General features: G+C 49.1%; 1 protein-coding gene across 1 annotated transcript in view; it reads right to left on the minus strand.

The window, feature by feature from the left end:
* Positions 1-12,383, minus strand: part of LOC308466867 (metabotropic glutamate receptor 6-like) — a 43,312-nt gene that overhangs the window by 7,102 nt on the left and 23,827 nt on the right. Inside the window, exons 3-9 of the mRNA XM_080988088.1 lie at positions 10,422-10,638; positions 8,453-8,588; positions 8,033-8,187; positions 6,700-6,840; positions 4,010-4,210; positions 3,101-3,240; positions 719-1,654 (exon numbers count right to left, since the gene is read on the minus strand). Coding sequence (XP_080844214.1) covers positions 719-1,654; positions 3,101-3,240; positions 4,010-4,210; positions 6,700-6,840; positions 8,033-8,187; positions 8,453-8,588; positions 10,422-10,638 — 1,926 coding nt within the window. The remainder of the gene's footprint in view (positions 1-718; positions 1,655-3,100; positions 3,241-4,009; positions 4,211-6,699; positions 6,841-8,032; positions 8,188-8,452; positions 8,589-10,421; positions 10,639-12,383) is intronic.

A 12,383-nucleotide genomic window follows, 5' to 3' on the forward strand; every position in this document is an offset into this window, starting at 1 on the left:
TTATATGCATTTTTGTAACCATTATTTGGCACTGCAAAATTCAGAGAAATGCAAGTTTTGAAAGGTGCTTGTGTTTTAGTTCTCATACTGTTTCAGGAAAGTGCCCATCCCACTTCCTACCTGTAATCTGAATTGGTACAGCCCAGCAAGAAACGTTTCATAGAGAGCTTCTGCCTGCCTGTTTGAGCTCCTAGGGCCAAACCATACAATATATAGCAGATGTGTGAACAGTCTCCTGAAATTGGGCGTTTGGGTTTGTTTTTTAACTGAAAAGACAGAGGGTTCCCTGAGGAGGGAAAGGCAGCCTGGAGAGGGCAATTCTGACTGGACAAAAGGCGGAAGGGAAAAACATCCCTTCCCTTTCTGCTGCTGTTATCAATAACTTCTCACATGTTATCCTCTAGCCAGTGTGGTGTAATGGTTAGAGTGTTGGACTATGATGTGGGAGATCAGGGTTCAAATCCCCACTCAGCCATGAAGCTCACTGGGTGACCATGGGCCAGTCACCATCTCCTAGGCTAACCTACCTCACAGGGTTGTTGTGAGGATCAAATGGGGAGGAGAACTATGTACACCACCTTGAGATCATTGGAAGATAAAGGTGGCCTCTAGATGTAAATAAATAGCTTGGTCCTTGTGCGCTGCTTAACCCGACCCCTGCCACGCCTACCCGGTTTCCTTTCCTCTACAACCCACTTCTTGGCCTGGTTATTCCCACCTTCTCTGCTGACTGCGCTGTGCCAAAGAAGATGGGCACAAAGGCTAGCCAGACGATGCAGGTCGTGTACATGGTGAAGCCAATGGGCTTGGCCTCATTGAAGTTCTCTGGCACACCACGGGCCTTGATGGCATAGACTGTGCAGGTGACCATCAAGATGATACTGTAGCTGAGGCAGGAGATGATGGACAAGTCTGACATGTCACATTTGAGCACACCCTGGGCAAACTCCGGGTTGGGCGTGCGCTGCTCTTCATAGTCAATGATGCTGTGGGGAGGTGCGACCCCCAGCCAGATGACCACAGCCACTATCTGGATTGAAATGAGGCTGAAGGTGATGACTAGCTGGGAGGTGGGACTGATGAATTTGGGTGGCGTCACCGACTTCTTGCCTTGCTCAAAGATGCGGTAGATGCGGTTGGTTTTGGTCAACAGAGCAGAGTAGCTAATGGCCATGCCCAAGCCCAGGAAGAGGCGCCGTAAGGCACAGACGCCAATGCCAGGCTCCGCAATCATCAGGAAAGTGATGGTGTAGATCAGAAAGATCCCTGTGAGCAGCACGTAGCTCAGCTCGCGGCCAGAGGCTCGGACGATGGGCGTGTCGTTGAAGCGGATGAAAGTGATGATGATGAAGATGGTGCCAAGGATGCCCACCATGGCCAAGAAGATGGGCAGAACGGCCCAGGGGGAGCTCCACTCCAGCTTGACGATGGGGGTCGGGCGACAAGCCGTGCGGTTACGGTTGGGCCGCATGTCAAAGGGGCACATCTCGCAGTTGAACTCGTCCAGCTGGTACTGGTAGCCGTCGCACAGTTCGCAGTGCCAGCAGCAGGGCACGCCCTTCACCATCTTCTTCCTCTCGCCGGGATTGCAGGGAAGGCTGCACACGGAGGACGGGATCTCCTTCTGGCCACCTGACCACTGCATGTCATCAATCTATAGAGGGAGATACATAAACAAGATGGGAGCCACAGAGCAGTGGTTTCCAAACTGTTCCAAGGAACCTGAGCATTTCCAGGAAGCGTATCAAAGATTAAGCTCTCCAGATGTTGGCTCTCCAGATGTTGGACTCCAGCTCCCATCAACCCCAGCCAGCTCAGCCAGTGACTAGGGATTATGGAAGTCCAGCAACTTCTCTGGACGGTCAAAGGTTCCCTGTCCCTGGATTAACCAGTGAGAGGACCAGTAATTGTGGAGAAGCTTCCCTGACAGAGTTTACTGGCCATCTTCTGCAATGTCATCCAGGCCCGAGAGGCCCAACCTGTGGAGGCCTTCCTGTGAACCAAGTGTATCACAGAGCATGCCCCAGAATCCTTTGTAACAAACAGGGGGTTCCATAGTAGACTCTCAGGGCTTCCTGAGCACCTAAAGGTCATTGTGGAAAGTATTTCTTAAAAGCAGAACACTTTTAAAACACCTCTGCAGAGAATTATTCATGTGGCTGTGAGTCCTGGGAAACCGGCTGGCTTGTTCCCACCTGGCCTGAGAGGGCAGGGCCCTCACTGACTCCAGCTACAAAAGATGAGGGTGCTGAACAGCAAAGGGGGTATTGCTTAGGGGGGGTTGTTGGCTGGGTGTTGTTGCTGTATTTTTTTATTTGTATCTTTTTTTGTATCTTTATTATGTTTTAGGTGGAAACGCCTCCTCTACTAAAATGTTTCTTCAATGACCATGAGACACAGGTGCACCATCTGCAAAGAATGCCAGCCTGACAGAGGAAATTGCCATGAACACACTGCCCAAATGTACAACAAATTGGAAACATGGTTATGGGCTTTCCAGGTATATGGGTCTTGCAAACCATGGTTGTCATGGACAGTGCTGAACCAATGTGGTGCATTTAAAGAAGAAGAAGAAGAAGAAGAAGAAGAAGAAGAAGAAGAAGAAGAAAGAAGAGGCTATAGGACTTGTGCAGCCTTCAAGCACAAGCTTGAAGGACAACTTCCATGGAGAACAATGTGATGGGTTCTGGGCTGGAAGGTGAGTTGTGAGTTGTGGGCCTGGGCTTTGAATGAGAACTTAGCAGAAAAGAGTATGGGTTCTCCCCATTCAAAAAAGAGGGGTGGGGAAGAGCAGGTGAGAAGGCAAAGCCAGGCCACCGACTGAATGACCTGTGAGGCAACCAATAATAGGCAAATAGATCTAGGCACCATAGAGATATAGAGGGCAGAGAGGTTTGTCCTAGAGACCATGCTGCGTTCCTGCCTTGCATATGCAGGACTGTGTTGCACTCTGCCCTTTTTCTGCACCTCAAATATCCTGGTCTGATGGTGTCAGAATGCAGCATGATGTGGCTGCCAATGAGAACACAGATTCCTGACCAAATCCTCACTGTGTTCCAGGCCCCACAGCAACCTCTAGTGCTATGCTTGGGTCACTCACGTTCAGACGTAGGTATTCTGTCCACTGCCCAATCGCCTTGTACCCGGGGGTCGTGGTGTTTGTCAGCTGGTATTGGAAGATGTCATAGCGGCCGGGCGCATCTCCGTTCTCGTTGAACATCACAGGTGTCCCAGCGCTGCCTGTAGGAAGGGGAGGGTTACTGCAAGCAGGATGCTCACTACCTCTCTTGAATGAGATGGCTCTCCAAGGGGGTTAGACAAATTCAAGGAGGGCGGGGCTATCAACATGATGGCTTATGATACCTTCAAGGGCAACACGGCAACACAGTTCTAAATTACCAGTTGCTGGAAGAGCAGTGGGAGACTTCATTGTGGTGTCTGACTGTCCACTGTGAGTTACTGGGTCCTGAGTTAGATGGGATGGATGCCAGTAGGGCTCTTCAGACTGTTATAGGATTGGGGGTTGGTTTGGATGAGGCCTGCAGGTCCCAACCAAGCCTGTATCTAGTATCTGTAAGATGGGAGTTTGCTATAGAAGAGATCTACTGAACAGGCCAAACCAGCCTCTGTTGTTAGCTCAATGCTTGGGTTTCCAGACCTCCAGGTCTGACCTGAAGGCTTCAGGTTTCCTTGCCTGTTGGCAGATGGTGGCCTTGAGTCTCCAGGTGGGTGGGAATGTCTTTGATTTGGGCTGCTCCTGTGACATCACTGGGGGTCATCCCCAGATCTCAAGCTTTGGCCCTGAAATCTTAGGGTCTAGGATGTTCCTAACCTGACACACCCGGCTCACTTAGGTTCCTTCATTTCAGTTGACCTACTCTTGAGTTGGCCCAGCACTAGACAATTCTCAGTCTTAAATGCATGCAAATCTTTAAAAGGGCCCTTTGTATTTGAGGCCAGGTGAAGCAACCCAACACTACTGCAGTCAAAGGGACTCTGCCCATCTCACCATTGAAGTTGACGGCGAGGATATAGCGCAGCAGAGTCTGGCCATGGATGGGGTCCATCTTTTCACACACCCCGCTGTGGCCTGGGCAGAGGTCCAGGTGCATGTTGTGCAAGGCGTGAGCCATGGCATAGACGGCGTCAATGACAAACTGCACCTTCCCTTCTTGTTCGTACGTTGCGTCTCTTCCAATCCGCTCTTCACCTGTGGCGGGGGAAGGGTAAAATGTGGATCAGAACCAAGCACAGAGGGGTGAGAGCCAATGATGAGTCTACTTAGAGTATGGCAATGGGAAGGGAAGCTGTGGCTCTCTGGACTCCCAGCTCCCATCAGCTCCAACCAGCCAACGGCCGAGGAAGAGGGTGGGAGCTGGAGTGCAACTGCGAATAGGTGAGTGTTACTCTGAAACTTTTGCCATGGTCTATTGCTGTAGTGTGGATTATGGCATGGGGAAATGCTGGCATAATGTAACATGACAGAGATCTCCGTTATGATCTTTCTTGACCTCGGAAGCAGTCTGGGTCTTGGAAGTTATCCTGAGCTCCTAATACTTTGTGTAAAGATCAGCAGATGTAATCTAGTTACCAGTAAAATCTAATCAGCACCTCCTGTGAAACAATAGTAGCCACACAGACAAATAGTAAGATTAACTTTAAGGCAGGAAACAAAACCAGGATAACCACTTTAGTCATTGCTCACTAGGATTATGTACTTTCAACTTTTAATTAAGCTGAATAAGCAAGATGGGAAAGAGGCAGGAGACTCTTGTTTGCCCCTTGTGGGTATGAATTGCCTCCAGGTGGGCAAAGAAGGAAACTTTAGAAAAAGTTCCCCATTTTAGGCCACAGGTAGCCAACTTATGTACAGTGGTACCTCGGGATGAATGAATGAATTTATTAATACGGTCACAGACCAGCGTCAACACACACAGTAGGTACCTCGGGATGCGAACGGGATCTGTTCCGGAGCTCTGTTCACATCCAGAAGCAAACGTAACTAGCGATGGCACGTCTGCGCACGCGCACGTCGCTTTTCACCACGCATGCGCGTGATGTCATTTTGAGCGTCTGCACATGCGCGAGCAGCAAAACCCAGAAGTAACGCGCTCTGTTACTTCCAGGTTGCCGCGGAGCGCAACTTGAACACACTCAACATGAAGCATATTCAACCTGAGGTATGACTGTATATTGAGGGCAAGTGGACCAGTAAAAATTTTTTTGTTGGCTACAGACTTTTGCCGGTTTTATTTCCAAGTAACAATTTATTCCCTGTAATAATATAAATTTATTTCCTGTAATAACTCAGACATCTCATTATTTTACGATGCACATCCTTTGATCAAAGAATTCAGCACCATACTGTTAATTTCAGCTACAGCTGGGTGTCAGCTGAAAAGGAAAACAAACAAACCCCCAAACATTGTCAGTTTTGTCAGGCAACATGGAGGGGTTTGGGTCCAGGCAGAAGCTCAGGAGAGAATGTGAGAAGAATTGGGAACCTTTGTGATAATGGCAATAACAGAACCCTCAGAAAAAAGCCAGATTCAACCCGTCTATCTCAGCCAGGGGAGGCTGGATTTGGGGGCTCCAGGCAGGGAAAACCAGTACTTTGACATTCTGTGGAGGGGAAGGGGTTGGGATGGCACCACTTGGAAATCTAATCCCCTCCATTCCCTGCAGAGCGGTGAAATAAACCCAGGCCCTGCAGCTCCCTGATAATATTCCCTTTCTAACACCGCTGCCTCTCAAAAATAGGGATTAGTGCACAGCCAGGCTGGGAGGAAATAGTTGTGAACCAGGTGAATGGGGAGCACTTGGCAACAGCTGTTCCATGTATCTTCGAAGGAACAGATGGATCTGTCACTTTTGGTTCTCTCACTTTCTCACCCTGAAGTTGTTCGCATTTCTGCATTCTAACTTCAACTCCCCACATTTCTGCAGCAATTTATGATTTTAAAAGAAAAATCCTCACAAGAATGTGTTGGCATTTCAACTGCATACTTCTCCCAATAAGCACAATTTTGCCTACCACGCACATTTTTGCAAAGCAAATTTTCCTAATATAATGCATGTTTGTATGTTGCTTTCACAAATACATGCATTTTTATGCACACTGTTACCTAGCATATGCATTTTGTACATATTACTTGGCTGAACAGCTGCACTGCAAATTTTGAAGGATGCCCGTGATTTGGTTCACATATGGCTTCTGAAAATGCAAATTTGGAAAATCAAACCACATGAGGAATGGTTGAAGGAGCTGGGCATGTTTAGCCTGAGAAGAGATGTGATAGCCATCATCAACTATCTCAAGGACTGTCACATGGAAGAAGGAACAAGTTTGTTTTTTACTGCTCTGGAGGGTAGGATTCAAACCAGTGATGTCAAGTTACAAGAAGGGCGATTCCAACTAAACACCAGGAAGAACAGGACAGAAAGAGCTGTTTGAGGGTGGAATGGACTCTCCTTCATTGGAGATTTTTAAGCGGAGGCTGGATGGCCATCTGTCGTGGATGCTTTAGCTGAGATTCCTGCATTGCAGGGGGTTGGACTAGATGACTCTCAGGGTCCCTTAACTATATGATTCTATGATTCCATGGTAGGTTCATCTTCAAATGAGAACTTACTTGAATTCCTACCCCATCCCTGGTACCACCCTGCCCTGTTTTAAGCTCTCTCCCAAAGCCTCCATACCAGTACATTTCCGTGCCCCTTCATCAGGCTGCAACCCAGGACGAGTCAGTTTACATCGGAAATCTTCCTCCCAGTACTCAGCAAACCAGATGTTGCGCCGATTGTTCTCCAAGGAGCGTGTGGTGAAGTATTGGTCAAAACCTTGGGGGAGAAAACAGGGAGGTCATGGCCTTTGTAGGCATCCTTCTACTGCATTGCCAACTTTTTCACCAGCCTCCGTAGCTGCAGCTGTAATAGGAGCTTGACCTCTGAAGACATTAAGATAAAGGTAAAGGGACCCCTGACCATTAGGTCCAGTCGTGGCTGACTCTAGGGTTGCGGCGCTCATCTTGCTTTATTAGCTGAGGGAGCCGGCGTACAGCTTCCGGGTCATGTGGCCAGCCTGACTAAGCCGCTTCTGGCGAACCAGAGTAGTGCATGGAAACGCCGTTTACCTTCCCGCTGGAGCGGTACCTGTTTATCTACTTGCACTTTGACATTTCTAAAATGCTGTGTGATCCTGTAGGGGGGTGAAGGTTGCCAGGAGATCAGGCCCCCTGCGTTATAAGCCCTTCTATCTTATCTAAGGCAGGGATGGGAAGTCTCTGTGTGTGTCCTTGACCTCTGGATCCAATCAGCCCTAGATATAATGGCCAACAATCAGGGATCATGGGAGTGGTAGTCCAACAACATCTGAAGGACTACAGTTCCCCAGCCCAGAACAGGCAGAAATCAACCAGCTTTGCTCAGCCTAGAGCTGCGGAGACAGGGAAAAGTTGCACCTGTTGATTTCTGCCTGCATCATAGGCTGCTGTCAAGTAAATAAAAATGGCAGCCCAAGTCATAAGATCCTATTTCTACAGAAATAGTCAGTCTACCCTCCAAGCAAATATTTGTTCAGGCTCCCTGATCTTTCCATTCCTCTATTTTGGTTCCAGAGGAATAAATTCAGAATGACTGCCAGCCATGGTCCCGTACTCAAAGTCACTTGCAGATTAAAACCCTCAAGCAGGCAGCAAAAGTGAATGGAGAGTCTTTCCTCATAGCTATGAATGGCTGGTTTGCAAGTGTGTTAAGTCACAGACCCAGGATCCCCTTAAAATGGATTAGCTACCACTTAATGTCCTTTAGCGCCTTTTCGTATTCTCAACCAGGGCAATTATGGTGCGGTGCTTAAGAGCAGATTAAATTTAGAAAGCAAGCGTCTTCGGGTGAGAAATAAAGCAATGGGAAGAATGAGGGTCAGCTGAGGTCCCATGTCCCAAAACATTCTGTGCAAAAAGGTGTGGGGTCTACATCTGCCTGTCATACTCTCTCCCACTACGATTGGCCCCAGTGCCCCCTTGTTGCCTACCTTCCACAGAAGCTCGCTTGGGTAGGATGGTGACAGCTCCTTCAGCCACCTCTTCTTGCTTCAGAATAGGAGAGATCTTGGAGCCCCAGCTGTCGGATCCGACCCACAGGAACTGGCCGGTCAGGTTGGCCCGGCGTGCAGCCTCCAGCACTCGCCTGCAGGGGACGCATGGGGGGGGAAGCGAGAGTTACCGTATTTTTCCATGTATAAGACACCCACATGTATAAGACGCCCCCTATTTTTAGGACTCCAATTTAAGAAAATAGGGGTGAGATTGCCCCATGTATAAGACGACCCGCAGTTTTTCACATAATTTTAAAGTAAAAAAACCTAGTATTGTACATGGAAAAGTACGGTAATACCTCACCCAACGCTCCCCCTGGAGGAAGCGTTGTGCCTTGCCGCTAACGGCACACTCACTTGATGTCATCCTCGTTGGCGAAGATGATGATGCCGCGAGCGTTGGGGGTCTCCATCAGCCTCTTGATCATTTTGTCAAACTCTCCCGGCTTGGGTTCTCGTGGGATCTTGATGGATTGGGCGATACAGACTCCACCTGACAGGTGTAAGAAAGCTTCAGGAACCGATTGGGAGGAGCCTGACGGATCCCAGATTAAGTCTCTAGCACCTCCATTACAGAAAGGACGAGGTGCCAGGGGATATGACAGAGCCTTGCTTGGACTCCTAGGCAGCTGCCACTGCTCAGAGCAGGCAAGGACCTCCAGAAATTGCTGGACTACAACTCCCATGACCACTGGCCATGTTTGCCAGGCCTTACGGGAGTTTATTATTCATTTAATTTAATTTCTACCCCACCTTTTCTCCAAGGAGCTCAGGGTTCCGGACCCGCATCCCCCCCTCTCCATTGTTATACTCGCAACAACCCTGTGAGGTAGGTTGGGCTGAGAGACTGGCCCAAGGTCACCTAATGGGATTCATGGCTGAGAGGGCATTTGAACCCAGGTCCTAGACCGGCACTTAAACCTCTGCAGCTGGAGAGCCACAGGCTAGAGACACTCCTGCAAAGTGGAACTGTGGGAGGAAAGGACTCGTGAGCCTTTCTCTTCGGCACATTTCCCTCTTTAAAATGTTCCCCTCCCCACTGCTTTTTTCTCATCAGTGTGAGGTTGCTGGAGCTGCCCTGGTCCCAGAGGCGTAGGAAGGTCAGGTGGTACCCGGTGCGGAAAATTTCTTGTGACACCCCCGCATTGATTTTTTTTTTTTGCCTGCAAAAATAGTTTTATGTTATTTCATATTTTCTTACAAAGGAATGTGGATTATGGGCCTCTGATAACAAGGAGGGGACTGTGGACAGATACTTAAATCTACAGGATGGATTGTGTTTTGGCTCCACTGAATTGAAATTTCAGCCTTCACAACGTATGAAAACGGCCAAGTAAACAGTTATTTTCGTGGAGGATGGTCAAGATATTAACTGATATGCATGAAAATTCAGATATAGCTATATAATCCCTAGTGTAGTAAGTTAAGACCTTTGGAGCAGGCATTTTTTTTTAAAAAAAGTTTTTTATGAACCGCCGTAGTATGGCAGTAATTCTTCCTTTTTGATACCTCCCTCTATGATGGAACTTGGGGTGTACCACCCCCACCACCCTTCCTATACCCCTGCCTGGCCCATCCTGGTGGCTCCCATGTGGCTGCTATCCTAGGCAGCTGGCCCCCATTTGCAACCTCACCTGCCTGTGCTGCCTGCTGTTCCGTCCCTAAGCTGCAGTTGGGCAAGAACAGCAGCATGATGACATCTTTTCTTAGATAGATATTCTCTAACTATATAAAGACAGGTGGGTATGGGGAAGTAGACTCCTGCTTTTATGCCCATGACTGGCATGTGTCTTCTCTCCCTCCCCACAAACACTTCAGAATGTCAGGCATAGTTATTGCACTCATGGGGGTTTGGCCAAGGGCCTGTCAACACTTCTGCTCAGTGCTTTTTTTGTGACGGTGCACACTGGGATGCTGGGATACCATCCTGTTGCTGCCACCACAGCTTCCCCACCCACCTGCTAACTCCCCCCTCCCCTCCCCCCCGCTCTGTCCTCTGCCACGGCCACTTCCTGGACCGTTTTACGATCATCAAACACCTTCCTTGAAGGCGCTGTTTCTGCTTGTCCCTTCTGCTTGTCCTGTGCTTTCTGAGCACTTTTGCCTTTCCCCTGCTGCTTCCTCCTGGAAAACCCTCTCTTTCGTGCTCAATCGGAACAGACGGCAAGCTGCAGAAAACCCGATTGCCGTTTGTTCTGATTCAGTGCCAAACCGCAGTTTCTCCCGGAGGAAAGTGGCGGCTCAAGCTGAAAGGTCTCTCTGGGTTCTCCTCCTCCTGGCTCTGCTGCCCCCCCCCACCTCACCCGTCAGGTATCCTCTGGCTCACCAGCCTCGCGGGAGATTTGCATGAAGGCATCGACACCGCTCTCGCCGTAGTTGCCCTCGGAGGCCAGCGTGGAGACGTAATTCCAGCCCATGGCTTTGACAATGTCCAGCATGGCCTGGGCCTGGTAGGAGTCCGGAGGAACCACGCGGGAGAAATAATCGTAGCGGTTGCTGTCACTGAGCTCAGGCGCCGTGGAGGCGTAGCTGATCTGGGGTATCTGGAGGGGTGGAGAGAAGAAGAAGAGTTTGGATTTGATATCCCGTTTTATCAATACCCTAAGGAGTCTCAAAGTGGGACGTGGGTGGTGCTGTGGGTTAAACCACAGAGCCTAGGACTTGCCGATTAGAAGGTCGGCGGTTCGAATCCCCGCGACGGGGTGAGCTCCCGTTGCTCGGTCCCTGCTCCTGCCAACCTAGCTGTTCGAAAGCACGCCAAAGTGCAAGTAGATAAATAGGTACTGCTCCAGCGGGAAGGTCAACAGCGTTTCCGTGCACTGCTCTGGTTGGTTCGCCAGAAGCGGCTTAGTCATGCTGGCCACATGACCCGGAAGCTGTACGCCGGCTCCCTTGGCCAGTAAAGCAAGATGAGCGCTGCAACCCCAGAGTCGGCCATGACTGGGCCTAATGGTCAGGGGTCCTTAAGGAATCTCAAAGTGGCTCACAATCTCCTTTCCCTTCCTCCCCCACAACAAACACTCTGTGAGGTGAGTGGGGCTGAGAGACTTCAAAGAAGTGTGATTAGCCCAAGGTCACCCAGCAGCTGCACGTGGAGGAGCGGGGAAGTGAACCCGGTTCACCAGATTACGAGTCCACTGAACCACTACACCACACTGGGAATCGCTAGCTGCTGGTACATTGTCCTACCCTAATTATGCTACAGACCTGCTCCCAGGCCTCTCTAGGCCTGGAATATCCTTCCCTTCTCCATTAGAATAATAGAATTAGAGTTGGAAGGGATCCCCAAGACTCATCTAGCCTGACCCCCTGCAATATGGGAATCTCAACTAAAGCAGCCAGGACAGGTGACCATCCAACCTCTGCTTAAAAACGTCAAAGGGAGGAGGGTTCACAAGCTCCCAATATTCCGCTGTCAAACAGCTCTTACTGTCAGAAAGTTATTCCTGATGTTTAGTTGGAATCTCCCTTCTGGTAACTTAAATTTATTGGTTCATGTCCTACCCCAACCCCAAGAGCAGGAGAAAACAAGCTTCTTCCCTCTTCCATGTGACAGCCCTTGAGATATATGAAGATGAGAGTACCCCTAAACATTTTTTTTAGAAAAAAAAGCACTGAGTGTATGTAACATAAACCTAATAAAATATAAAAATCTGTAAATTATTACATATGAATTGACCCTTATAGATAATGGGCTGCTGTACTTTCCAGTGGCTGAATGCAGCAATTCACAAATATGCTAACCAAAGGTAAAGGTAAAGGGACACCTGACAATTAGGTCCAGTTGTGGCCGACTCTGGGGTTGTGGTGCTCATCTCGCTTTATTGGCCGAGGGAGCCGGCGTACAGTTCTGGGTCATGTGGCCAGCATGACTAAGCCGCTTCTGGCTAACCAGAGCAGCACATGGAAACGCCGTATACCTTCCCGCCGGAGTGGTACCTATTTATCTACTTGCACTTTGACATGCTTTCGAATTGCTAGGTTGGCAGGAGCAGGGACTGAGCAACGGGAGCTCACCCTGTCACGGGGATTCGAACCACCAACCTTCTGATCAGCTAGTCCTAGGCTCTGTGGTTTAACCCACAGCGCCACCCGCGTCCCTCTAACCAAAGGCTAGCCAATCAGTATTTTAATACTGTATTTTAAAATGGTTGCTACTCACCCTGGGACCTCATTATGAAGGGTGAGTAAGAAACCTATATAATAGTAATAGTAACAACAACAATTCTATGGGATACTATCATTGCCATGCCAAATTCCAGAGCAGACTGAAGCATCTATATGTCAC

Source organism: Podarcis pityusensis (assembly GCF_964106645.2).
Source record: "Podarcis pityusensis genome assembly, chromosome: 17".
NCBI classification, from domain to species: Eukaryota; Metazoa; Chordata; class Lepidosauria; order Squamata; family Lacertidae; genus Podarcis; species Podarcis pityusensis.